Source organism: Anomaloglossus baeobatrachus, chromosome 9 (genome assembly GCF_048569485.1).
Source record: "Anomaloglossus baeobatrachus isolate aAnoBae1 chromosome 9, aAnoBae1.hap1, whole genome shotgun sequence".
Taxonomy (NCBI): Eukaryota; Metazoa; Chordata; class Amphibia; order Anura; family Aromobatidae; genus Anomaloglossus; species Anomaloglossus baeobatrachus.
In genome coordinates, this window is record NC_134361.1 from 118,815,729 (window position 1) to 118,837,609 (window position 21,881).

General features: G+C 51.0%; 1 protein-coding gene across 7 annotated transcripts in view; it reads left to right on the forward strand.

The window, feature by feature from the left end:
• Positions 1 to 21,881, forward strand: part of ZMYM3 (zinc finger MYM-type containing 3) — a 202,837-nt gene that overhangs the window by 21,950 nt on the left and 159,006 nt on the right. For all 7 annotated transcript variants that reach the window (XM_075323963.1, XM_075323961.1, XM_075323960.1 and 4 more), the window contains exon 3: positions 18,961 to 19,004. In XM_075323963.1, the coding sequence (XP_075180078.1) occupies positions 18,961 to 19,004 (44 nt within the window). The remainder of the gene's footprint in view (positions 1 to 18,960; positions 19,005 to 21,881) is intronic.

Sequence of the window (21,881 nt, forward strand, 5' to 3'; positions counted from 1 at the left end):
CGCTTCGTCAGCCGGAGGTGGCAGTAGTAACCCAGGCAGAGACGCCTGTAAGTCCTGCCCCAGTAACAGGGACAGATTTTGCAGTTTTGGCTGGTCAGATGGCTGTCACTATGACAAAAATCCTTGAGGCCTTGCAAACCAGGCCAATTACTCAGGCTCCGGACACGGCTGTGTCCTTGCCCCCTGGTCCCCCTCAATTGGAGCGAGTCTGTACTTCAAGGGGCTCTCATGTATCACAGGCTGATGGCTCTGACTCAGATGACGGCCCCAGCCAGCCCAAGCAAGCTCGCTTAGACAGACCCTCCACATCATCACATTGTTCAGGGTCTCACAGGGATGAGTCTCTCTATGATGAGACTGAAGAAAGTGGTCAGGTTTCGGACCATGAGACCACTCTCAATTTGGATACCCCTGATGGTGACGCTATGGTCAATGACCTTATTTCGGCCATCAATAGTGCGTTGGATATTTCTCCCCCAGCTCCCTCAGCAGAGGAAGCTGCTGCACAGCAGGAGAAATTCCATTTCTTGTATCCCAAGCGTAAATTGAGTGCCTTTTTAGACCACTCTGACTTCAGAGAATCTATCCAGAAACACCACGCTCAGCCATACAAGCGTTTTTCCAGACGCGCTAGGGATACACGTTATCCGTTTTCCCCTGACGTGATCAAACGCTGGACCCAGTGTCCAAAAGTGGATCCCCCTATTGCCAAGCTTGCGGCAAAATCTATAGTCGCGGTAGAGGATGGCGCTTCACTTAAAGACGCCAACGACAGACAGATGGACCTTTGGTTGAAGTCTATCTATGAAACTATCGGCGCGTCGTTTGCCCCTGCATTCGCGGCCGTGTGGGCACTCCAAGCTATTTCAGCTGGGTTGGCACAGGTAGAGGCTGTCATGCAGCCAGCAGTGCCAAAGGTGTCGACCCTAACCTCACAAATGTCTGCGTTTGCGACCTACGCTATCAACGCGGTTCTGGAATCTACGAGCCGTACGTCGTTGGCGTCCGCCAACTCCGTAGTGTTGCGCAGAGCATTGTGGTTAAAGGACTGGAAAGCAGACGCTAGTTCCAAAAAATGTTTAACCAACTTGCCATTATCTGGAGATAGACTGTTTGGCGAGCAGCTCGCTGAAATCATCAAACAGTCCAAGGGTAAAGACTCGTCCTTACCCCAGCCCAGATCAAACAAACCTCAGCAGAAAAAGTGGCAGCCGAGGTCTCGGCCCTTTCGAGGCTCAGGCAAGGCCCAATTTTCCTCATTCAAAGGGACGCAGAAAGAACAAAGGAGCTCTGATTCATGGCGGGCTCACTCACGACCCAAGAAAGCAAACGGAGGAACCGTTTCCAAAGCGGCTTCCTCATGACTTTCAGCCGCCTCCCTCCGCATCCTCGGTCGGTGGCAGGCTTTCCCGTTTTTGCGGCATTTGGCTGTCACTGGTCAAAGACCGGTGGGTGACAGACATTTTGTCGCGCGGGTACAGAATCGAGTTCAGTTCCCGTCCTCCACCTCGGTTCTTCAGAACCTCCCCACATCCCGACCGAGCGGATGCCCTTCTGCAGGCGGTGAGCTCACTAAGAGCAGAAGGAGTGGTAATCCCTGTCCCCCCTCAGGAAAGAGGGCGAGGGTTTTACTCCAATCTCTTTGTGGTTCCAAAAAAGGACGGCTCCTTCCGTCCTGTTCTGGACCTAAAAAGGCTCAACAAGCATGTGAACGCCAGGAGGTTCCGGATGGAATCCCTCCGGTCTGTCATTGCGTCAATGTCTCAAGGAGATTTTCTGGCATCAATAGACATCAAGGATGCGTATCTCCACGTACCAATTGCTACAGAGCACCAACGTTTTCTACGTTTGGTAATAGGAGACGAACATCTTCAGTTCGTAGCTCTGCCATTCGGTCTGGCGACAGCCCCACGGGTTTTCACCAAAGTCATGGCGGCAGTGGTAGCAGTCTTGCACTCCCAGGGACACTCCGTGATCCCTTATCTGGACGATCTACTTGTCAAGGCACCCTCTCAGGAGGCATGCCAACTCAGCCTGAATGTTACGCTGGAGACTCTCCAGTCTTTCGGGTGGATCATCAACTTTGCAAAGTCAAATCTGTCACCAACTCAGTCTCTAACGTTTCTTGGCATGGAGTTCCATACTCTATCAGCGATAGTGAAGCTTCCGCTGACCAAGCAGAGGTCACTACAGATAGGGGTGCGGTCGCTTCTTCAGGGCCAGTCGCACTCCTTGAGGCGCCTCATGCACTTCCTAGGGAAGATGGTGGCAGCCATGGAAGCAGTTCCCTTTGCGCAGTTTCATCTGCGTCCTCTTCAATGGGACATTCTTCGCCAATGGGACGGGAAGTCGACATCCCTGGACAGAGAAGTCTTCCTTTCTCAGGCGGCCAAGGACTCTCTGCAATGGTGGCTTCTGCCCAACTCATTGTCACAGGGAAGATCCTTCCTACCTCCATCCTGGGCAGTGGTCACGACAGACGCGAGTCTGTCAGGGTGGGGAGCAGTCTTTCTCCACCACAGGGCTCAGGGGACGTGGACTCAGCAAGAGTCCACCCTGCAGATCAATGTTCTGGAGATCAGAGCAGTGTATCTGGCACTTCTAGCCTTCCAGCAGTGGCTGGAAGGAAGGCAGATCCGAATCCAGTCGGACAACTCCACAGCGGTGGCATACATCAACCACCAAGGAGGGACGCGCAGTCGGCAAGCCTTCCAGGAAGTCAGGCGGATTCTGACGTGGGTGGAGGACACAGCATCCACCATATCCGCGGTACACATCCCGGGCGTAGAAAACTGGGAAGCAGACTTCCTCAGTCGCCAAGGGATAGACGCAGGGGAATGGTCCCTTCACCCGGACGTGTTTCAGGAAATCTGTCGCCGGTGGGGGGTGCCGGACGTCGACCTCATGGCGTCTCGGCACAACCACAAGGTCCCGGCATTCATGGCGCGGTCGCGCGATCAAAGGGCTCTGGCGGCAGACGCCTTGGTCCAAGATTGGTCGCAGTTCCGACTCCCATATGTATTCCCGCCTCTGGCACTCTTGCCCAGAGTGTTGCGCAAGATCAGATCCGATTGCACCCGCGTCATACTCGTCGCCCCAGACTGGCCGAGGAGATCGTGGTACCCGGATCTGTGGCATCTCACGGTCGGCCGACCGTGGTCACTTCCAGACCGGCCAGACTTACTGTCCCAAGGGCCGTTTTTCCATCAGAATTCTGCTGCCCTGAACCTGACTGTGTGGCCATTGAATCCTGGATCCTAGCGTGTGCAGGATTGTCTCAAGGAGTTGTTGCTACCATGAGGCAGGCTAGGAAGCCCACGTCTGCCAAGATCTACCACAGGACGTGGAAGATTTTCTTATCATGGTGCTCTGCTCAGGGAGTGTCTCCCTGGCCATTTGCATTGCCTACTCTTCTTTCCTTCCTACAATCGGGGTTAGAAAAAGGCTTGTCGCTTGGCTCACTTAAAGGGCAAGTCTCGGCACTATCAGTGTTTTTTCAGAAGCATCTGGCACGTCTGTCTAAGGTGCGCACGTTTCTACAGGGGGTTTGTCATATTGTACCCCCGTACAGGCGGCCGTTAGATCCATGGGATCTGAATAGGGTACTAGTTGCTCTACAGAAGCCGCCTTTCGAGCCTTTGAAAGAGGTTTCCTTTTCTCGCCTGTCACAGAAAGTGGTGTTTCTAGTGGCGATCACGTCTCTTCGGAGAGTGTCTGAGCTGGCAGCACTGTCATCCAAGGCTCCTTTCCTGGTGGTCCACCAGGACAAGGTGGTTTTGCGCCCCACTCCAGAATTTCTTCCTAAAGTAGTTTCTGATTTCCATCTAAATCAGGACATTTGCTTACCTTCTTTCTGTCCTCATCCGGTTTACCGGTATGAAAAGGATTTGCATTTGTTAGATCTGGTCAGAGCAATCAGAATCTACATCTCCCGCACGGCGCCCTTGCGCCGCTCCGAGGCACTTTTTGTCCTTGTCGCTGGTCCGCGCAAGGGATTGCAGGCTTCTAAAGCCACCCTGGCTCGATGGATCAAAGAACCAATTCTGGAAGCCTACCGTTCGGCTGGACTTCCGGTTCCATCAGGGCTGAAGGCCCATTCAACCAGAGCCGTGGGTGCGTCCTGGGCATTACGCCACCAGGCTACGGCTCAACAGGTGTGCCAGGCAGCTACCTGGTCCAGTCTGCACACTTTCACCAAACATTATCAGGTGCATACCTATGCTTCGGCGGATGCCAGCCTAGGTAGAAGAGTCCTGCAGGCGGCGGTGGCTTCCCAGTAGGGGGGCGCTGTCTTGCAGCTCTGACAAGAGGTATTTCTTTACCCACCCAGGGACAGCTTTTGAACGTCCCAATTGTCTGGGTCTCCCAATAGAGCGCTGAAGAAGAAGGGAATTTTGTTACTTACCGTAAATTCCTTTTCTTCTAGCTCTTATTGGGAGACCCAGCACCCGCCCTGTTGTCCTTCGGGATTTTTGGTTTTGTTTGCGGGTACACATGTTGTTCATGTTGAACGGTTTGTCAGTTCTCCGATGTTATTCGGAGTTAATTTGTTTAAACCAGTTATTGGCTTTCCTCCTTCTTGCTTTGGCACTAAAACTGGAGAACCCGTGATTCCACGGGGGGTGTATAGCCAGAAGGGGAGGGGCCTTACACTTTTTAGTGTAATACTTTGTGTGGCCTCCGGAGGCAGTAGCTATACACCCAATTGTCTGGGTCTCCCAATAAGAGCTAGAAGAAAAGGAATTTACGGTAAGTAACAAAATTCCCTTCTTTTCTGGCCACGCTGACTTCAGAGAAGCAGTCCAGGAACACCACGCTTACCAGATAAGCGTTTTCTCCAAACGTATTAAGGATACACGTTATCCTTTTCCCCCTGACGTGGTCAAGCGCGGGACCCAGGGTCCAAAGGTGAAGATTCTCCAATCTCCAGGCTTGCGGCTAGAGCTATAGTTGCAGTGGAGATGGGACTTCACTTAAAGATGCCAGACAGATGGACTCTGGTTGAAATCTGTCTATGAGGCTATCGGCGTGTCGGTTGCTCCGGCATTTACAGCCGTATGGGCACCCTAAGCTTTTCAGCTGTTCTTGCACAGCTGGTCTTGAGCATATGTACATTTGTGCCGCAGGGGCGTCCGTAACCTCGCAATGTCTGCATTGCGACTTACCCTATTAATGCTGTCCTGGAAGGACAGTCGAGGTTTCGGTCCTTCCCAAGCTCGGGCAGGTCCCAATTGTCCTCGTCCAAAAGAGCTGAAAAGCCTCAGAGGGGCTCAGTTTCCGGGGGCTCAATCACGCCCAAGGAAGGCAGCCGGAGGAACCGCTACCAAGGCGGTCTCCTCATGACTCTCAGCTCTCTCATCTCTCCGCATCCGCGGTTGATGGCAGACTCGCTCGCCTTTGGCGACATTTAGCTGCCACAGGTCACAGACCGGTGGGTGAGGGACATTGTGCCCACGTGCACAGGACAGGGTTCTGTTCTCGTCCTCCGACTCGATTCTTCAGAACGTCCCCACCTCCCCACCGAGCCGATGCTCTTCTGCAGGCAGAAGGAGTGGTAATCCCTGTTCCTCTTCAGGAACAAGACACGGTTTTCCTCCAATCTGGTTGTGGTGCCAAAAAAGGATGGCTCTTTCCGTTCCGTTCTGGACCTAAAACTGCTCAACAAGCACGTGGAGGCCAGGCGGTTCCGGATGAAACCCTCCGCTCCGTCATTGCCTCAATGTCTCAAGGATATTTCCTAGCATCAATAGACATCAAAGATGCTTATCTCCACGTGCCGATTGCTACAGAGCACCAATGTTTTCTACGTTTCGTGATGGGAGACGACCATCTTCAGTTCGTAGCTCTGCCATTCGGTCTGGCGACAGCCCCACGGGTGTTCACCAAGGTCATGGCGGCAGTGGTAGCAGTCTTGCACTCACAGGGACACTCTGTGATCCCTTACTTGGACGATCTACTTGTCAAGGCACCCTCTCAAGAGGCATGCCAACTCAGCCTGAATGTTGCGCTGGAGACTCTCCAGACGTTCGGGTGGATCATCGACTTCTCAAAGTCAAACCTGTCACCGACCCAATCACTAACGTATCTTGGCATGGAGTTTCATACCCTCTCAGCGCTAGTGAAGCTTCCGCTGGACAAGCAGCGGTCACTACAGACTGGGGTGCAGACTCTCCGTCAAGGTCAGTCGCACTCCTTAAGACGCCTCATGCACTTCCTCGGGAAGTTGGTGGCGGCAATGGAGGCGGTTCCGTTTGCGCAGTTTCATCTGCGTCCTCTTATTGGGACATTCTCCGCCAATGGGACGGGAAGTCAACATCCCTGAACAGGAAAGTATCCTTTTCACAGAAGGACTCTCTGCAATGGTGGCTTCTTCCCACCTCATTATCACAGGGAAGATCCTTCCTACCACCGTCTTGGGCGGTAGTCACGACAGACGCGAGTCTGTCAGGGTGGGGAGCAGTTTTTCTCCACCACAGGGCTCAGGGTACGTGGACTCAGCAGGAGTCCACCCTTCAGATCCATGTTCTGGAAATCAGAGCAGTGTATCTTGCCCTACTAGCCTTCCAGCAGTGGCTGGAAGGAAAGCAGATCCGAATTCAGTCGGACAACTCCACAGCGGTGGCATACATCAATCACCAAGGAGGGACACGCAGTCGGCAAGCCTTCCAGGAAGTCCGGCGGATTCTGATATGGGTGGAAGCCACGGCCTCCACCGTATCCGCAGTTCACATCCCCGGCGTAGAAAACTGGGAAGCAGACTTCCTCAGCCGCCAGGGCATGGACGCAGGGGAATGGTCCCTTCACCCGGACGTGTTTCAGGAAATCTGTAGCCGCTGGGGAAGGCCGGACGTCGACCTAATGGCGTCCAGGCACAACAACAAGGTCCCAACCTTCATAGCACGGTCTCGCGATCACAGAGCTCTGGCGGCAGACGCCTTAGTGCAAGATTGGTCGCAGTTCCGGCTCCCTTATGTGTTTCCACCTCTGGCACTCTTGCCCAGAGTGCTACGCAAGATCAGATCCGACTGCAGCCGCGTCATACTCGTCGCCCCAGACTGGCCAAGGAGGGCGTAGTATCCGGATCTGTGGCATCTCACGGTCGGCCAACCGTCGGCACTACCAGACCGACCAGACTTACTGTCCCAAGGGCCGTTTTTCCATCGGAATTCTGCGGCCTTGAACCTGACTGTGTGGCCATTGAGTCCTGGATCCTAGGGTCTTCAGGATTATCCCAAGGGGTCGTTGCCACCATGAGACAGGCTACGAAGCCCACGTCCGCTAAGATCTACCACAGAACGTGGAGGATATTCTTATTCTGGTGCTCTGCTCAGGGAGTGTCTCCCTGGCCTTTTGCATTGCCTACCTTTCTTTCTTTCCTGCAATCTGGGTTAGAAAAAGGTTTGTCGCTCGGCTCCCTTAAAGGGCAAGTCTCGGCGCTATCCGTCTTTTTTCAAAAGCGTCTAGCACGACTTCCTAAGGTGCGCACGTTCCTGCAGGGGGTTTGTCATATTGTACCCCCGTACAAGCGGCCGTTAGATCCATGGGATCTGAACAGGGTACTAGTTGCCCTCCAGAAGCTGCCCTTCGAGCCTCTGAGGGAGGTTTCACTTTCTAGACTATCACAGAAAGTGGCTTTTCTGGTAGCGATCACATCTCTTCGGAGAGTGTCTGAGCTAGCAGCGCTGTCATCCAAGGCTCCTTTCCTGGTCTTCCACCAGGACAAGGTAGTGCTGCGCCCCATTCAGGAGTTTCTCCCGAAGGTGGTATCCTCTTTTCATCTTAATCAGGATATCTCTTTGCCTTCTTTTTGTCCTCATGCATTTAATCGGTATGAGAAGAATTTACATTTGTTAGATCTGGTGAGAGCACTCAGAATCTACATTTCCCGCACGGCGACTCTGCGCCGCTCCGATGCACTCTTTGTCCTTGTCGCTGGTAAGCGCAAAGGGTCGCAGACTTCCAAAGCCACCCTGGCTCGATGGATCAAAGAACCAATTCTTGAAGCCTACCGTTCTGCTGGGCTTCCGGTTCCATCAGGGCTGAAGGCCCATTCTACCAGAGCCGTGGGTGCGTCCTGGGCATTGCGACACCAGGCTACGGCTCAACAGGTGTGCCAGGCAGCTACCTGGTCGAGTCTGCACACTTTCACCAAACATTATCAGGTGCATACCTATGCTTCGGCGGACGCCAGCCTAGGTAGAAGAGTCCTGCAGGCGGCAGTTGCCTCCCCGTAGGGGAGGGCTGTCTTCGCAGCTCTAACATAAGGTATTTCTTTACCCACCCAGGGACAGCTTTTGGACGTCCCAATCGTCTGGGTCTCCCAATGGAGCGCCGAAGAAGAAGGGAATTTTGTTACTTACCGTAAATTCCTTTTCTTCTAGCTCCTATTGGGAGACCCAGCACCCGCCCTGTTGTCCTTCGGGATTTTTGGGTTTTTTCGGGTACACATGTTGTTCATGTTGAACGGTTTTTCAGTTCTCCGATGTTACTCGGAGTGAATTTGTTTAACCAAGTTATTGGCTTTCCTCCTTCTTGCTTTTGCACTAAAACTGGTGAGCCAGTGATCCCACTGGGGGTGTATAGCCAGAAGGGGAGGGGCCTTACACTTTTTAGTGTAATGCTTTGTGTGGCCTCCGGAGGCAGTAGCTATACACCCAATCGTCTGGGTCTCCCAATAGGAGCTAGAAGAAAAGGAATTTACGGTAAGTAACAAAATCCCCTTCTTTTCCTCACTTCATAGACTTGAATTGGTGCGAGAGAAACCAGGAACGCATTAGAGTCACAGCATGCTGCCGTTGTTTTCTTGGTCCGATTGGGGCCGAGAAAATAATCGCTCATGGGTACTGACACACAGGCTAATATTGGTCCGAGTGGAACGCGATGTTTAATCGCACTCCACTCGCTCCGATTTTCATGCCACGTGGCTTAGGCCTTAATTGTAAAATCTGCAGGTCAATGACTGTCTGCTAGAAATCGAAATGAAAGCCCCAGGTTGGGGACAGTTTTCAGCCACTATCAACACAATAATAAAAACCTTAATATTGTACATATATCATTGTATTCTGACTGTGCGGGGTTGAGTATAGGTCTGCCATGTTGTTCAGGAGTCTTGATTTGGAAGCTGTAGCAGGGTCTCTCCAGCCCCCAATATGGCTGACAATTCCTCTGTTTTCCTGGTAGTGCTAAATGAGCATTTGTGGGTAAGTGATGACATGCACCATACACAGGCTGCCATAGGAAAGCCCTGGCATCTGTACACCGGAGCTACTACCATCTGGACAAGCTATCCTCCTATTTAGCAAAATATTACAATTTTTGTGACATGCTGGGTGATTTGACACATCTGGTGAGGAGTAAATATTCAGGTTTTAAAAAAAAATATAAAAATTTAAAAGGAAGGTGTTCCTGTGTCATTAAAGGGGTTTTCTACTACAATGATAATGGTGACCTATACTTACGGTAGCTCATCAATTTCAGATCAGTGAGGACCCATCCAGCAGTAGGATCCTATATGATATGCTGATATGCAGGGAGTAGTTGCTTGGGCGTGCTAACATGCTATTCAATGCCTCCCGTACCTGTCCATTGCTGCAGCCTCAGACGCCGGGCACTGTGCATGATCAGGTCACCGCACTTCGGTCATGTGCACTATGAAGCTGGGTGTATGCGTCCTGACTTCAGAGCGGTCTAGTGCACATGACCAGAAGTACTGGGGACCGGGACGTCTGATCATGTACACTGTCCGGCATCTGAGGCTGTAGCAATGGACAGGTACGCTCGTCACTGCTGGTGATGACGCTGGCAGCGGGCATTGAATACCATCTTGGCACACCCCTGTGGGCGTGCTACCATGCAAAGAGAGGGAGCAATGAGCGCAGGAACTAACACCTTTGCAACTAGTCCCTGGCCTCATTAGCATATCATATAGGATCTTTACAAATACTTTTTCGAAAAAGATCCTCTTATCTGTGCTAGTGTATACAGGGACAGTTAGGCAGGGATTGGCAATATGCACCCAGGGCTGCTCATGCTTCTGTGTGCATATTGCACCTGACAGGTTCCCTTTAAAGAATGAGACATTAATGTCATGAGTGGACAACCCCTTTAACTCAGCCTTAGCAGCTGATCATAACTTGCACCTGGTGGTACGTCTCCTCTTCTCCTCCGTATCACAATGGCTGTCCATGTAATGCATGATCCTCCACTCCAGCAGTACTCTGCCAGGATGGCCACCTACTCATATGGCAGGGACCCTGGGGGAGAGTACTGTGATCTACATGTGTTATGGGGTATACAGACAGCAGTGCCACTATAATCCTCTATCCACTACTCCTGACAGTCTTATCATTACTCAGTGGTTTTCACCAAAGAATAGTAATGGGCAATGAAAACCAACAATACCACAACACTGAGCAAACATTCAGGACATGCTTCAGATTAACAAAATCCAGATCGTATACACTTTTAACCTTTCCTTTTATGTTCTCTCCCCCTACATGTGAGTTTAGCTATTTCTCTTTGATGATAATCAGGCTATAGTGAATTACTGGGATTGTAGGTTTTCTTCTGGCACGTTACAGCATCTTAGTTTGGATGTCTTCAGATTCCGTATTGGTGCATACAGATATCTGGAGTTTCCACTACATGATTGATGTCAGATGGCTCCACCAGTGGTGCTCACCTCCTCTTCTACATTGGCACATAAGCATAATAGAGCAGAAGTGTGGGATGGGGTAGTGATCATTGTGGACAAACCTCTTCCCGGGCTTCCTGTCATTGCCTTTGATGCAGCCTGCCCATAGCCTGTAATGTCTGCTTACAATGATTGTATTCATCTGCACAGGAAGGAGAGAAACCCAAGGGGTACAGTGTTTGGGCTGGGCTATCACATGCTGTTTTTAGTGCAGTTTTTCATTTAGGCTTTTTAGGTGAATTTATCAGAGTGCACTCAATACAAAAAAAAAAATAACTCTTTATACTTATGAATCCACTCCTGCCTTTGGCCATGAGATCTTCTTGAATTAAGTCTTAGGCACGTTTGCTCATAAATGCTTTGATTGCTATGGCCCCACTGATCACTAAAATGGTTGCTGTACTCTGCTGTGTCCTTCTGACTGTAGATTGGAGTGGAGGGGAGCCTTCTGCACCGCCACTTCATTCAGTCTCCTCTATAACAGTCAGGCTCTGAGGACCATCAGTTTACATGGAGCAACCGATGGCACGATACCACCGCTAATCAGGAAACCTTTAGGCTATGTGCCCACGTAGCGTATTTTCATGCAGTTACGCTGCGTTCTGCACTGCAGCGTAACTCCATGCGTTTTGCGTCCCCAGCACAATCTATGAAGATTGTGTCTAATCCATACCCACGTGGCGTATTAGAGTGCAGCGCTTCGGGTACTGCTGAAGCCCTACGTTCTAAAAAGCAACATGTCACTTCTTTCATGCGCTTTGGATGCAGCCCCCGCTCTGTCTATGGGAGGGGCTGCATCCAGAGCGCATGAAATCGGCATTTCAGTACGCACTGTTTCTGCAGCGATTTGAAGCGCACGTGTGCTGTTCAAATCGCTGCAGAAATTTCTGCAGGGACAGTATGCAACTTAGTCACATAGCCATACTGTTCAGGGATGATTTCTATGTCTGTTTACTCAGGCAGACAACAGTAAACGAAGCGCACTGAGCGATAAGTAATACATTGTTCTCAACATTGAGTCCTGTTTATTCAGAACAAGATCGATGATGATTTGCGCTGCGCAAAAGATCATTTTACCTGATGAATGAGCAAGAAAATTGTATAACAGAATTCTTGTGCACGGTTATCCTTTAGTGTTAAGGCCACTTGAGACCCCTGTTGTAGTGATGTCTGGGGGCTCCACTGCTGGGACCCCCATCAGTCAGATACTTATCGCCTATCCACAATGTGATGTTACATTCCTTATCTACAGGCTTGTGTTACACTTGGTTCAGCTGATTGTGCGGAGATGAATTATTTCTTTTTCGCTCCTAATTGGGAGACCCAGACAGTGGGTGTATAGCTACTGCCTCTGGAGGCCGCACAAAGAACTACACTCAAAAGTGTAAGGCCCCTCCCCTTCTGGCTATACACCCTCCCGTAGGAGTACAGATTCCTCAGTTTTAGCTTTGTGCGCAAGGAGGTCAGACACGCACGCATAGCTCCATTGTTTTTAGTCAGCAGCAGCTGCTGACTATGTCGGATGGAAGAAAAGAGGGCCCATACAGGGCTCCCAGCATGCTCCCTTCTCACCCCACTGTATGTCGGAGGTGTTTGTAAGGTTGAGGTACCCATTGCGGGTACGGCGGCAGGAGCCCACATGCTGATTCCTTCCCCATCCCTTTTTACAGGGCTCTGGGTGAAGTGGGATTTACTGGTCTCCAGGCACTGAGACCGTGCTCCATCTACAGCCCCTGGAGAAGATGCTGGATGGAGCGGAGTACATCAGGGACATGGCCCTGCTTCCTCAAGGTACTCTGTGTCCCCGTGCATTTGGCGCTCACACCGCAGCATGCTGGGTGTTGTAGTGCGCCGGGGGACATCAGCGCTACGGCGCTTGTGCCATGGCCTCATTCAGCTTCGCTGAAGCAGGCACACTATTGGGACACGGTCGCGCCGGCCGCTGGGACTGCGGCGCGGCTGGCACTTGTGGTGCGCCGGGGACTTCAGCGCGGCCCGCGCTTTTACGGCGGCCGCGCTGATAACTCGAGTCCCCGGCTTTTGCGGCCTGCTTCCGTTCGTTCCCGCCCCCGGACCTGCCAGTCAGGAGAGGGGCGGGACGCTGGCCACGTCTGCGAATCGGTCACGCCGGCCGCTGGGACTGCGGCGCGGCTGGCACTTGTGGTGCGCCGGGGACTTCAGCGCGGCCCGCGCTTTTACGGCGGCCGCGCTGATAACTCGAGTCCCCGGCTTTTGCGGCCTGCTTCCGTTCGTTCCCGCCCCCAGACCTGCCAGTCAGGAGAGGGGCGGGACGCTGGCCAGTGCATCAGCGCCGAGGGCTGGAGTCGTTTTTTACATACTCCAGCCCTCACAATCGGCACAGAGGGGACACTGTTTCCCGCACTTTTGTTTGGGAACTCCCACGGACCGCCCCTCTCCACAGACGCCGGCAGCCATTCCTGCTGACACGCTGAGCTGCAGAGGGGAGTCGGGGAGACCCAGACAAGGAATTCTGCAGCCTCTTACCCGCTATTCAGCGGGCGGTAAGCAGCCCTCAGGGCTCACCCCCTCTTGTGCCAGTAGTATTCTTAGTATTTTGTTTCTACAAATACTTGGTATTACATAGCGCTGGTCGCCCTTTGGCTATAGACTCTCTCACATTGCAGAGAGCCAGCAGCATGTCGTCCGTAAAACGCAAGGGTGCCAAGGCACAGACATTATATGCTTCCTGCACCGCATGTGGGACTTTTCTACCGGCAGGCTCCACGGACCCCCATTGTGTGCAGTGCTCGGCCCCTGCGGCGCTTGCACAGTCGGGACCTCTGCTGGACGTGACCCAGGGTGTACCACCTGTGAATGCTGTCCAGGTGACAGGAACTGAGTTTGCAGCTTTTGCTGACAGAATGTCTCTCACTATGTCACAAATTCTTGACACATTGCGAGCTAGGCCTGTACTTCAGGCCACGGACACTGTGCAATCATTGCCCCCTGGTCCCCCTCAGCTCCAAGCTCCGGGACGGGCATATACACCTCAGGGTGAAGACTCTGACTCGGACGATGGCCCCGGGCAGCCTAAGCGGGCTCGCTATGACGGGCCTTCACATTCATCTCAATGGTCAGGATCCCAGCGAGATGACTCTATGGGTGATGAGGCGGACGTAACTGATCAGGATTCTGATCCTGGGACCGCTCTCAATCTAGATACACCAGATGGTGACGCCATAGTTAATGATCTTATATTTAACATCAATAAGATGTTAAATATTTCCCCACCAGCTCCTCTTGTGGAGGAGTCAGCTTCGCAGCACGAGAGAATCCATTTCAGATACCCTAAGCGTACTTTAAGCACTTTTCTGGACCACGCTGACTTTAGAGACGCAATCCAGAAACCCCACGCTTATCCTGAAAGGCGTTTTCCTAAACGGCTTAAAGATACACGCTATCCTTTTCCCCCTGAGGTGGTCAAGGGTTGGACCCAGTGTCCAAAAGTGGATCCTCCAATTTCCAGGCTTGCAGCTAGATCCTTGGTTGCAGTTGAAGATGGAGCGGCACTTAAAGATGCCACTGACAGGCAGATGGAGCTCTGGCTGAAATCCATCTATGAAGCGATTGGAGCGTCATTAGCGCCTTCTTTTGCAGCCGTATGGGCACTCCAAGCTATCTCAGCCGGGCTTGCGCGAGTTGACTCCGTCACACGTGCATTTGCCCCGCAGGTAGCACCATTGACCTCGCAAATGGCGGCATTCGCGTCGTACGCGATTAATGCTGTTCTTGACGCTACAAGCCGCACGGCAGTGGCGTCAGCCAACTCCGTTGTTTTGCGTAGGGCCCTGTGGTTGAGACATTGGAAAGCAGATTCTCATTCCAAGAAGTGCTTAACCAATTTGCCTTTTTCTCGTGACCGATTGTTTGGAGAGCGTTTGGATGAAATCATCAAACACTCCAAGGGTAAGGACTCATCCTTACCGCAACACAGACAAAACAGACCCCAACAGAGGAAGGGTCAGTCTGGTTATCGGTCCTTTCGAGGACCGGGCAGGTCCCAATTCGCCTCGTCAAAAAAGACTCAAAAAGACCAGAGACGCTCAGATTCTTGGAGGTCTCAGTCACGCCCAAAAAGGACAGCCGGAGGAACCGTTGCCAAGACGGCGTCCTCCTGACTTGCGGTCTCCGATTCCCACACCCGCGGTCGGTGGGAGGCTTTCCCACTTTGGCGACATCTGGCTGTCACACGTCAAAGACCGTTGGGTGAGGGATATTCTGTCTCACGGGTACAGGATAGAGTTCAGTTCTCGTCCGCCAACTCGTTTCTTCAGAACTTCTCCACCACCAGACCGAGCCGATGCTCTGTTGCAGGCGGTGGCCGCTCTAAAGGCGGAAGGAGTGGTGACCTCCGTCCCTCTTCAGGAACAAGGTCACGGTTTTTACTCCAATCTGTTTATGGTCCCAAAAAAGGACGGATCGTATCGGCCCGTCCTGGATCTAAAGTTGCTCAACAGACACGTAAAAGTCAGGAGGTTCCGGATGGAATCCCTACGCTCCGTCATAGCCTCAATGTCTCAAGGAGATTTTCTAGCATCAATAGATATCAAAGATGCGTATCTCCACGTGCCGATCGCACCAGAGCATCAGCGTTTCCTACGCTTCGTCATACACGACGAACACCTGCAGTTCGTAGCGTTACCTTTCGGTCTGGCAACAGCCCCCCGGGTCTTCACCAAAGTCATGGCAGCAGTAGTAGCTGTTCTGCACTCGCAGGGTCACTCGGTCATCCCGTATCTAGACGACCTGCTTATAAAGGCACCCTCTCAAGAGGCATGCCAACACAGTCTGAAGGTGGCACTAGACACTCTCCAGAGTTTCGGGTGGATTATCAACTTTCCAAAGTCTCATCTAACCCCGACCCAATCTCTGACTTATCTTGGCATGGAGTTTCATACTCTCTCAGCGATAGTGAAGCTTCCACTGGACAAGCAGTGCTCGCTACGGACTGGAGTGCAATCTCTCCTTCAGAGCCAGTCGCACTCACTGAGGCGCCTCATGCATTTCCTAGGAAAGATGGTAGCAGCAATGGAGGCAGTCCCGTTCGCGCAGTTTCATCTGCGCCCTCTACAATGGGACATTCTACGCCAATGGGACGGGAAATCGACGTCCCTCGACAGGACTGTCTCCCTCTCTCAGACTGCCAAGGACTTTCTGCGTTGGTGGCTTCTCCCCACCTCATTGTCACAGGGAAAGTCGTTCCTTCCCCCGTCCTGGGCAGTGGTCACGACGGATGCGAGCCTATCAGGGTGGGGAGCGGTGTATCTCCACCACAGGGCTCAGGGGATGTGGTCTCTGGAAGAGTCCACCCTGCAGATCAATGTTCTGGAAATCAGAGCAATCTATCTTGCCCTGCGAGCCTTCCAACAATGGCTGGAAGGCAAGCAGATTCGGATTCAGTCGGACAATTCCACGGCGGTGGCGTACATCAACCACCAAGGGGGAACACGCAGTCGCCAAGCTTTTCAAGAAGTCCAACGGATTTTGACGTGGGTGGAAAGCAGAGCGTCCACCATATCCGCAGTTCACATCCCAGGCGTGGAAAACTGGGAAGCAGACTTTCTCAGTCGCCAGGGCATGGACGCAGGAGAATGGTCCCTTCACCCGGACGTGTTTCAGCAGATCTGTTGCCGCTGGGGGACGCCGGACGTCGATCTGATGGCGTCACGGCACAACAACAAGGTCCCAGTTTTCATGGCACGGTCTCACGATCACCGAGCACTGGCGGCAGACGCCTTGGTTCAGGATTGGTTGCAATTCCGACTCCCCTATGTGTTCCCACCTCTAGCATTGTTACCCAGAGTTCTCCGGAAAATCAAGTCCGACTGCCATCGAGCCATACTCGTCGCTCCAGATTGGCCAAGAAGGTCGTGGTACCCGGATCTGTGGCATCTCACGGTAGGCCAACCGTGGACACTACCAGACCGTCCAGATTTGCTGTCTCAAGGGCCGTTTTTCCATCTGAATTCTGCGGCCCTGAACCTGACTGTGTGGCCATTGAGTCCTGGATCCTAGCGGCCTCAGGTTTATCTCATGAAGTTGTTGCCACAATGAGACAGGCTAGAAAACCATCCTCAGCTAAGATCTATCACAGAACGTGGAAGATATTCTTAGCGTGGTGCTTGGCTCAAGGGTTTTCTCCCTGGCCATTTGCATTGCCAATTTTTCTTTCCTTCCTGCAGTCTGGGTTGGAAAAAGGTTTGTCGCTTAGCTCTCTTAAGGGTCAAGTCTCCGCGCTATCCGTATTCTTTCAGAAGCGCTTGGCACGGCTTTCTAAAGTACGCACGTTTCTCCAAGGAGTTTGTCATATCGTTCCTCCTTACAGACGGCCATTGGAACCCTGGGATCTGAACAAGGTTCTCATTGCTCTCCAGAAGCCGCCTTTCGAGCCTTTGAAAGAGGTTCCCCTTTCTCGGCTTTCACAAAAGGTAGTTTTTCTTGTGGCGGTCACGTCTCTTCGAAGAGTGTCCGAGCTAGCGGCGTTATCTTGCAAATCTCCCTTCCTGGTGTTTCACCAAGACAAGGTAGTACTGCGTCCAATTCCAGAGTTTTCTCCCAAGGTGGTTTCTTCCTTTCATCTCAATCAGGATATCACTTTGCCATCTTTGTGTCCGCATCCAGTTCACCAATTTGAAAAGGGTTTACATCTGTTGGACCTGGTGAGAGCACTCAGGATTTACATTTCTCGCACGGCGGCTCTACGCCGTTCTGATGCGCTCTTTGTCCTAGTCGCTGGTCAGCATAAGGGATCGCAAGCTTCCAAATCCACCCTGGCGCGGTGGATCAAGGAACCAATTCTTCACACATACCGTTCTGCTGGGCTTCCGATTCCATCTGGACTGAAGGCCCATTCTACCAGAGCCGTGGGTGCGTCCTGGGCATTGCGGCATCAGGCTACGGCTCAGCAAGTGTGCCAGGCGGCTACCTGGTCGAGTCTGCACACGTTTACCAAACACTATCAAGTGCATACCTACGCTTCGGCAGATGCCAGCCTAGGTAGACAGGTCCTTCAGGCGGCGGTGGCCCACCTGTAGGAAGAGGCTGTCTGACAGCCCGTTTCATGTGGTATCTTTTTACCCACCCAGGGACTGCTTTTGGACGTCCCACTGTCTGGGTCTCCCAATTAGGAGCGAAAAAGAAGGGAATTTTGTTTACTTACCGTAAATTCCTTTTCTTCTAGCTCCAATTGGGAGACCCAGCACCCGCCCTATTTGTTCTTAGGGTTTCGTTTTTCGGGTGCACATGTTGTTCATGTTGTTTCTTAAGTTCTCCGATCTTGTTATCGGATTGAATTTGTTTTTGAAACTGTTATTGGCTTTCCTCCTTCTTGCTTTGGTACTAAAACTGAGGAATCTGTACTCCTACGGGAGGGTGTATAGCCAGAAGGGGAGGGGCCTTACACTTTTGAGTGTAGTTCTTTGTGCGGCCTCCAGAGGCAGTAGCTATACACCCACTGTCTGGGTCTCCCAATTGGAGCTAGAAGAAAAGGAATTTACGGTAAGTAAACAAAATTCCCTTCTTTACATGTGGGAAGTTTGTTCACCTGCTAAGGCCTCTTTCACACATCAGTTTTTTTCCATAAGTCACAATCCGTTTTGCGACTGATCTGACGGATCCGTTGCAGATTGTTGGAAAACTGATGCGACGGATCCCTGCAAAAAACAGATCCATCGTACCACTTTTTTCATGCCAAATGTTATTTGCTATTGAAAACCTATATAACCCCATTTTAGGGGAGAGAGTTTTTTTTTCTGACCAGCAATGAATTTACACCCCATCTGAGCATGTTGGGTTATGAAAAACTGAATCCGTCGACTGATCCATCGTTTGACAGATGACGACGGATCCTGCGCCCATAGGCTTCCTTTAAACCAAACGACGGACGACGACGGATCCGTCGCTGTTCGTTTTTTCGACGCATAAAAAAAGTTCCTGTGGATGTCGTCTCCGTCCGACGGACACACATTTTTCGATGGATCCGTTGTATGATGGATGTAACGTGAGGTCATCCATCGCAATCCGTTGCTAATACAATCCAATGATAAAAACACGGCCCCAGCGCTGGAGCCGTTTTTTTCAAAAGTCGACGGATTGGGACTGATGGCAAAAAAACGGATGTGTGAAAAGGGCCCAAGTAGCTTTAGTATTTTTTAAGAAAGCAGTGCTCTTTATTAAAATGAATGTCTGATCTCCTCAATATTACTGTTTTGTGTCATTATATTTATATTCTTTTACCTGCTTTTCAGGTGATGGTCAAGTAGACAAGGGGACAGAGACCACCAGATCATCGGTAAGGAGGCTCCATGCCTTGTATTTGTGGGTTGCTAGTCCAAACTATCTGTACCATACGGTCACTACTGTGGTGGTATGTGCATCTGCTATCAAATGCCCAAGAGCACCAGTATATTATATGTCCTGTGCTTGTGTCTATACCAGTATGGAGATCCGCACTGAGCTGGGAATAAAATGGTCCTGATCTACTCGCTGCACCAGTCACCTACATATAAATCGTCACCTATTACACCTCTATATACGACAGATAACAAGGGATTATTGCGGACCTCCATTGCTGTGACTGATGCAGTAGGGGGTGCCGCGTGCTACAGTCTGGGCGGCTTGTATGGTAATTCCTTGGTGTGCGGGTCCCCTGATCCCGAGTCCAGTGTCGTTGGAGAATGGCGGACCGGCTCTATGAAGTCCATAAGAGTCAGTCTGGCACAGCACATTTATGCCTAGCATTCGCTGTTACTATTGTGGACGTCCTAGAGCCGGTCCAGAGCCTTCTGAATACACCTTATTCAGGATCATGGGATTTGTACTCACCAAAACCAGCTAAGCCGGCAAGCCGCACTGACTGGAGCACGCGGCAGCCCCTACTGCATCACTGTCACAGCAATGGAGGTCCGCAATAATCCCTAGTTATGTGTAGTATACAGAGGTGTAATAGTGCACTGTGTATATGTAGATGACTGGTGCAGCCATAGCACTTACATTTGGAGTAGATCAGGGCCATTCTATTAACAGCTCAGTGCTGTGCTCCATACTGATATCTGCTTCAGCAGCTTTATTGTATGTAGTCATTGTAAGAATCTTTATTACTCTTCAGATATTGGGGGAAAGCAGTGAGGGCTGATTGTCACATATGGCTGCCTCCTTTGTAGATTTGACATAGTGAAACTATTTTCAAATTACCACCAATTAATCCAGCAAAGAAGGATTGGTCATGGTCAGCCACACAGCGAGGCCCACACTAGCCATGTGTTGATTGGGAGTGCGGTGGCGGGGGTCCTTTCCTTGTCTGTGTAGTTTCTGTAGATGTTCTGTTCAGCCCTCTGAATGGGGGGCCCTCATTTACCATCTTTCCACAGGATTTAGGGGATCAAGTCCTTTAAAGTGAATCCATTTTGAACGATGGCAATACAAACATTTCTGAAATAGATCTTTAGACCTGATGAAGCTGCTGCATTTCCTTTGAAAATCCATGTCAGAAGCTATGCATACTGTAAACATCCACAAGTGCCGCCTCTGCAGGCTGGTGTAGACACTGTACACGGGCAGTTTTGAGGGTTTTTACCTCAGTATTTGTTGCCAAAACCAGGAGTAGATAAAAAAACAAAACAGAAGTGGTGCCCGTCTTTCTATGATATAATTGTGTTTTTCAGAAAATGAAGTATTTCTCCCAGAAAGTTATTCTAATTGCATATATTTTCTCACACATGTTTATTTCCTTTGTGTGTATTGGAACAACACAAAAACAGAGGGAAAGGGAAAAAAATCAAATTGTGCATAATTTCACACAGATGGGCAGGACATATTTGTTGGTGCCCTCAACTTTATATTTGGCTGCACACCCTTTGGAATAAATAACTAGAATCAATCACTTCCTATAGCCATCACCAAGCTTCTTACACCGCTCACCTGGAATTTTGGACCAATCCTCTTTTGCAAATTGCTCCAGGTCTCTCATATTTGAAGGTTCCTTCCCCCAACGTCAATTTTTAGATCTCTCCACACGTGCTCAATGGGATTTAGATCCGGACCCATTGCTGCCACTCTCTAGTGATTTGTGTCCATCCATTTCTGGGGGCTTCTTAAGGTATGTTTGGGGTCATTGTCCTGCTGGAAGACTCAAGACCTAAGACTCAAACCTATCTTCTTGACACTGGCCACTACATTTTGACCCAAAATGCTTTGGTAATGTTTAGACTTAAAGATGCCTTTCACACAGTCAAGGCACCCAGTGCCAGAGGCAGCAAAACAAAGCCTCTCTGAACCTCCACCATATTTGACTGTAGGTACTGGGTTCTAGTCTTTGTATTCCTCATTCCATTTTTGGAAAACAGTAGAATGAGGCACTGTACCAAGGAGCGCTATCTTAGTCTCATCCATCCATAAAACACTTTCCCAGAAGAATTTTGGCTTACTCGCATCCTTTTTTTTTTTTCCCCCAAACTGCAGTCACTTTTTGTCACTGTGTCAGCAGTGGGGTCCTCCTGGGTCTCCTGCCATTGTTTAATTTCATTCAAATGTGGATGAATAGTTTGCACGGACAGAGATGCACCCTGAATCTGCTGTCCTGCAGATTGGCTACAGTGCCATGTTGATCTTTGTTGCACACCGTGGACAAAGACAAAGATCCAAGATATCTGGAAATGGACTTGTAACCTTGAGATTGTCAATATTTTAGAAAAATGTTGGTTCTCAAATCCTTAGACAGTTTTCTTCTCTCTTTGTTCTCCATTCATAGGGCGGCTTTGCACGTTGCAACATCGCACGTGCGATGTTGGTGGGGTCAAATCGGAAGTGACGCACATCCGGCGTCACTTTCGACATTGTTGTGTGTAAATCGTAGATGATACGATTAACGAGCGCAAAAGCGTCGTTATCGTATCATCGGTGCAGGCTCCGACTTTTTCATAATTACGCTGCCACGACAGGTACGATGCTGTTCCTCGTTTCTGCGGCAGCACACATCGCTGTGTATGAAGCTGCAGGAGCGAGGAACATCACCTTACCTGCCGCCGGCAGCTATACGGAAGGAAGGAGGTGGACGGGATGTTTACATCCTGCTCATCTCCGCCGCTATTGGCCGCCTGCCGTGTGACGTCGCTATGACACCGCACGACCCGCCCCCTTAGGAAGGAGGCCGGTCGCCGGGCAGGTGAGT